The sequence below is a fragment of the Magnolia sinica genome, chromosome 2 (genome assembly GCF_029962835.1).
Source record: "Magnolia sinica isolate HGM2019 chromosome 2, MsV1, whole genome shotgun sequence".
NCBI lineage: Eukaryota > Viridiplantae > Streptophyta > Magnoliopsida > Magnoliales > Magnoliaceae > Magnolia > Magnolia sinica.
This window is the reverse complement of record NC_080574.1, coordinates 129,157,137-129,162,926: the sequence shown is the minus strand read 5'-3', so window position 1 is coordinate 129,162,926 and position 5,790 is coordinate 129,157,137. Positions and strand designations below refer to the sequence as shown.

At 43.2% G+C, this 5,790-nt stretch overlaps 1 protein-coding gene across 5 annotated transcripts; it reads left to right on the top strand.

The window, feature by feature from the left end:
• Positions 1 to 538: 538 nt before the first annotated feature.
• LOC131237630 (uncharacterized) lies at positions 539 to 5,248 on the top strand. 5 transcript variants are annotated; one of them, XR_009167343.1, is made up of 4 exons: positions 539 to 1,362; positions 1,463 to 1,540; positions 2,038 to 2,127; positions 4,404 to 5,248. XR_009167343.1 is itself a non-coding variant. In XM_058235511.1 (3 exons), exons 1-3 carry the CDS (start codon positions 655 to 657, stop codon positions 2,047 to 2,049), a joined length of 798 nt encoding a protein of 265 aa, XP_058091494.1. In that variant the 5' UTR covers positions 539 to 654; the 3' UTR covers positions 2,050 to 2,270. The 5 variants fall into 5 exon arrangements, 1 of the variants encoding a protein (XP_058091494.1); XR_009167341.1 differs by lacking the exon at positions 4,404 to 5,248 and adding an exon at positions 3,901 to 4,225; XR_009167345.1 differs by lacking the exon at positions 4,404 to 5,248 and adding an exon at positions 2,314 to 2,445.
• Positions 5,249 to 5,790: the final 542 nt, after the last annotated feature.

Here is a 5,790-nt window from a genome sequence, read left to right as displayed (position 1 = left end):
TGTGTCCATACGTCGCACCTGCCATCAGCTACAGAGCGACGAACAGCCATTTCTGATCCAGCCCGCCGGATCAGAGCCGCCCGATTGCCAGCCGCGGCGAAAAGCACGGCCGTTCGTAACCCAGAATTCCACCGCATCATATGATACGCGACGAAGAACTCCGAACACTACACGCGGTTTTCTATTCTAATAGATTCAGTCACACTGTCCGTTGGTTCCCATCTTTGATGGACAGTTCACTCAAAATATAATCAACAGGACAATCTTAGCCTTCCAATCTATGGCCTACAGATAAACCGTTAAGAAGATAAGCTCAACGGTCCATATTCAATGGAATAAATTCGCAAGATTAATCCTTGTAATCTATGATTTCTTTGAGGAAAAATCAATCCATAGTGGGTATCCATATATTAACGGTCTAGATGATCAATCATGGACCACAATAATCAGAAATGAAAACCCGCGTATACTGACGCTGGTCGCGTACGCAAATTTCCACTATAAATAATGCCCAAAACCATTCCCGAACGTTAAAACCGCTCATATTTCCTCCCTTCGTTCTCGTTCCCGGCGATTTACATCTCTCCCCCCTCTCTCTCTCCCGCCGATACGATCCGATACTCGGAAACCGATACAACCGTCTCTCTTTCTCTCATGGTCTTTTCGGTCGCGTCCAAGACCGAAACGCTACCGATACAGACCATGCCCTCGACGTCAAAACCACACCCTCCGCTCCACAACTTCTCCCTCCCGTTCTTGAAATGGGGCAACCAACGCCTCCTACGCTGCATGAAATCCAATCCCAATCGTCCAATACCTGCCGTATCTCCCGACCGCAGATCGCCGCCCTCTGATGCTGAATCCGTAGATCACACCTCCCCAAACCGCTCCAGCAGCTTCCACAAACCTTCCACCCCTTCTGCTCACGAGAAATTACGAGATCTCCCAACCGACGACGGGATCGAAAAGATCAGAGCAAAGCTCATGGATCATCTACGGACGGCGGCCGACCGGATCAGGTACAAGGTGCCGGAAGATGGAGAGGAGGAATCGACGTCGGCGGCAGCGGCAGCGGCAGCGGCGTCGGCATCGGCGCTCCGGCCGTGGAATCTGAGGACGAGGAGGGCGGCTTGCAAGGCTCCAGTGGAGATCGGCAGCCGCAGTGGAGGTTCCCTGCGGTTGAGAAGTTTGGCGACGGCGGGTGCAGTGCAGGATGTAGAGAAGAAGAAGGAAAAGGAGAGGAGGAAGTTCTCGATCTCACTGTCTAGAGACGAGATCGAAGAGGATTTCTTTGTTATAACAGGTTCCAAGCCAGCGCGGAGGCCGAAGAAGAGAGCTAAGATCGTACAGCGGCAACTTGATGTAAGAACTGTTTTGATTTACCCGATTTTCGGTCGTGCCGATCTCTTTTTGTTGGATTTTTCTTTTCTGAAATCTGATGCAATTTTTGTGATTTTTGCAGGGGGTTTTCCCTGGTTTTTGGTTGTCAGAGATCACGGCAGACACATATAGAGTCCCCGATTTGCATGAACCTGGGCAGGTAATTCCTTTCTAGGTGACTTTTGTGATCCTTGGGTGAAGGTCATGGTTTTCATCTTCAGGCACTCAGGCGTCTGGTCTGGACATCCGTACAGTTGGAAACCACCATGATTTGGTGCTCTAGACAATTGACCTGACGAGAACCACTACGAATTGAGGATGCCAGCCGACTGCAGTTTGATTGACCGCTGACCGCTGCAAGTGTGGTTAGAGAAAACATAGCCATGGTCCATTTTTAACAGAAAAGGCTAAAGATTGGTTGCTGGTATCTCCAAATCTGAGAATCCTTTCGGGCATGGTCACTCCATGGTGAGGTCTGTCAGATCTATGGTTCGGACCACCAAACCAGGGGCTCCACCTGTGAGGAGTCGGTGCCTGAAGATGTGCCATGCTGGCTGGATTTTAATTCTTCTACTCTTGCACCGGCAATTTTCTTTATTTTCCCAATTTGTTTGAATCTCATCATTTAATTAGTTTTTATTTTATTTTATTTTTCAGATACAAACATGATGCCGACGGCGACTCTTGAAATTGTGAGATTTTTCTGCGGGCTGACTATTACAGCAGTGTTTGACCTCAATCCGCGAGGTATAATACAACTGCTCCATTGATCTGTAAAATGGAAAAGGAATAAGATGTGTTGAATTTTCTGCTTATTCGTGCAAGTCTAGGTGCTTAAAATGCTAATTTGATTAATTTTTATCTTTTTTTTTTTTGTTTTTTAAATTTTTTTTTTTTTTAAAATTTAGTTCGTAGAAATTTTGTATGGTTTAGGATGGGCCAGTTTCAATGCTTGGAAATTGGAAAGTGAAAAAGGAATGTGGATATGAGTTGGGTTTTCTGAGAATTGTAATATGAACTCATTTAGATGAAGGAATACAATTTGTGGATTATGTTCTGGTGGAATTAGCATTGAAATATGAAGCATTGAAATACATGGTATTGTTGCATTAGTGATTTTATACTAGGGACGCATGCCATTCTTGATTTATTTATTTATTTTTTGTTTTTTGTTTTTTTTTTTTTAAAATCTTTATTTCCAGATGTCCCGTTGATTCATATTGTCTAGGGGCAGGGCAGACATATTTCGTTTGTCACATGTTCGTGATGATTGATAAAAAAGAATCGATGATATTACTTCTAACCAGGCTGTTATTGTCACGAATGCTAAAATCTCTTTGTATGTTATGCAAGGAGCCAAGGAAATTTTGGCCGATGCATTTACTTCTAGGACAGTGGTTGCCTTTGAGATTCTACATGACATTAGATGAGATTATGCGTATAGATTAGTGGCATTTTTGAAATCTTGAATATTTGTGTGCTTAAAGCCAGACGGCTTGGATTTTAGGTGTGTCAATGTGTATTTTACCCGCTCCTTTTTTGCAATGCAAGTAGGCTGCAGCCACCTCTCTTCGCGTTGGGGCCACTGTGATATGATTGTGTAACATCCATTTGCACTCATTTGTTGTGCTACTTCTGTTAGGACATCATACCAAACAAAAGCCACATCTAAAACTCGAATAGGCCACAAAACAGTAAAAAAAGAAGTGTGGATAGGTAGCCCACCATCGTGGTCTGCCTTCTCTCTCTGTACCTGTAGCCGCATCCTTTCCTTCCCCTCTTCACTCCCCCTCTGAAAGTATGTCTCCCCCATCTCTCTCCCTCTCTCTCCACATGCGTTGGACGTGCTAATTCCCCTAGTGAATTAAAACACAATGTCAGTTTCTCTTGTCTTCCTTTGAATGATTTTAATGTCGATCTCATAGATGTGTCATATAGTGCAGCTAGAAATTTCTTGCAGAAGAAGGCAAGAAAATGCTTAGCACAAGATCGGAATAAAAAATACCAAGCTAAGAGAGCATAAATAACAATTTGGTCTTACATGGTTTTCTTCTCATCTGGCAGTCGATGTGTCTGATGTCCTTATGCCATTGTAGAGCAGGAATGAACTTGCAAGACATTGCAAGAGAGAGGGAGGGACATGTTTTCCATGCCCACCATGGGCACCGTCAGATTGCATATTAGCATGAAATAGCTGCTAGCTTCACTCAGTATATATTACCGCTAACTGATGCTGGTCTCTACCGCATGTCATAACTGTTTATTGGAAATTATGGTCACTCCTGTGGATGAAACTCTTTAGGTGCATATATCTGCTCTTATGTTCATTTAGATCAGCCTATTGCATACACACATATGCTTCTATATAGAGCAGAGATCTGATGTAATATTCCAGCCAATGTCTCCACTGTGCACTTGGGTTTTCAGTTCGTGATTGGAAGATTCTTACCGTGGAACCTTTGCCCTCATTTTGGTTTATTCCTAACCATTTATTTTTCTGACTGCAAATCCATGGATTAGGATTTTTCCCATCTGGAGGTTTTTTGGTGCATGGACCATCCAGAGAGAACCAATCATTACCAGTGGCGCGGTCAGCTGAACCATGGCCCCTACTATACACACTAAAATCCTGAGGTCTTGTACTGAGCATTGAAAAATCTAGGAGCTGGGGCTGCAGTGGTGTTTGAATGGGATTGATACCAAGGGTTAGAAACAGATGTAAACCCATAAAAGGTCCTGTTTGGTGGATGCCTAAGAGATCAGATCATTGGTTATTAAGATTATTTATGTAGAAATCAGGGTCGGTGGTTATCAAGGTAATTTTTAAATCCTTGCCAAAACGAAATATGATCACTGATACATAATTACAATTAGCTAAAATGAGATGAATTCATTTTTAGGCGTTTACCAAACATGCCCAGGGTTTTTTAATGTTCTTGCAAATTTGCCAGCCAAACGGTGTTTGTGCAAATTTCAAATGGCATGTCACAAGCTAATTCGTCTATTTTTATTTGCTGGTACAGAGGAAGATTGTTGGGCTTCTTCGGCTCAGCATCAGGTTCAAATCTTTCGACCAGAGGCAGCTCCTTTCTCTTAACATTATATGGCTGCAAACGTTTCAATCATGAGAAGTTATATGCATCCATGTAGTGTAGTACAGGTGTGGGATCCCCTGTTGGTCTGGTGAGCCACACTGTGGATAGACCATGTCCAAACATGGAGATGGTGATCCAATCTTTTTGGCAGTTTTCTGTTGGATGGTGGGCTGTTTTATGCTTGTTTTCTTCTTAACCGTCGATTTGCAGGTCACACATTGAATATAGATTAATCTTGGCCTTGCAATTTGTAGCCTGCAAAAGATTGTTAAGAATAGGAATATAAGCATCGCCACTGGTCCACAATCAATTGAACAAAAAAATTGGCGGCTAGGATCTTCTGATCTGGGTTATCTTCGGGTCACTGTCCATTGACAGTGGGTCTCATAAGATCAATGACCCAGATCACTAAAGTGTCAGCCCAACTCGACACTTTAGTTATCCTGGGAGAAAAACTCTGCTAAAATTACACCGCACAGATCATGTTTCCCATTCTAGAAGTTTTACTTGTTTGACTTTGTTTGATAATCTGACAATCAGAATGGTGGACATTTATTTGAATGGTTAAAAATGAAAAATATCCAATGATTTTGAGTTAAAAATATTACGCCTTTAAATTTTCTGAGTGCCTGCGTATGAAGCATCATAAGCTTGCCTGAGTATCAAACTCCCCCCTATTTGGTGGAAGAATTATACGGTCCTAGCGCTGCTGAGGACCTGCATAATGCACAGCCCTTGTGGTCTGCAAACAGATGGTCAAGCTGAGAAAATAGAGCGTAGAGAGAGAGAGAGAGAGGCTGTGGTATGTAGTGGTTGCATTAACAGTTATTGGATGGCCATGATTGTCCAGTCATTTATAAAAAAAAATTTCGTTATCTACGGTGAGATTGATGGTTGGGATCAAACATCCCTGTCGCATGGTTAACCAGCAAAGAGGACTAGGAAGGCCGGTTTTCTTTTGTCGCCAACCAAAATGACGCAAGATTGGGATTGTTTACGTGGAATCATTCCACCGGAAGTGGATTGCCTGGTAACCCTGGCACCAGGGATATCTCTCGCGGCAGGCGCTGTGGGGCCCATTGATATGTATGTGTTTTAGTGAGCGGATTAGCCGTTACCCAGGTGACAGCTTATTGAGTGTTACCCTTACCGCGTGGGGCCTACCTTGATGTTCATCTGTTTTAAAATCTCATTTAGGTCGTGATCCCACAGGTGGACAAAACTACCTCAGAAACAGTGACACATGACCGTTAAAATCTTTTTTGGGGGGCCACAAAAGTTTTGGACAAGGCAGATCTTTGTATTTTACCTTTAT

Coding starts and splice junctions, on each gene's coding strand:
- LOC131237630 (XM_058235511.1), top strand. CDS start 655: ATGGTCTTTTCGGTCGCGTCCAAGACCGAAACGCTACCGATACAGACC. Junction 1,363..1,462: donor TCGTACAGCGGCAACTTGAT/GTAAGAACTGTT, acceptor TGATTTTTGCAG/GGGGTTTTCCCTGGTTTTTG.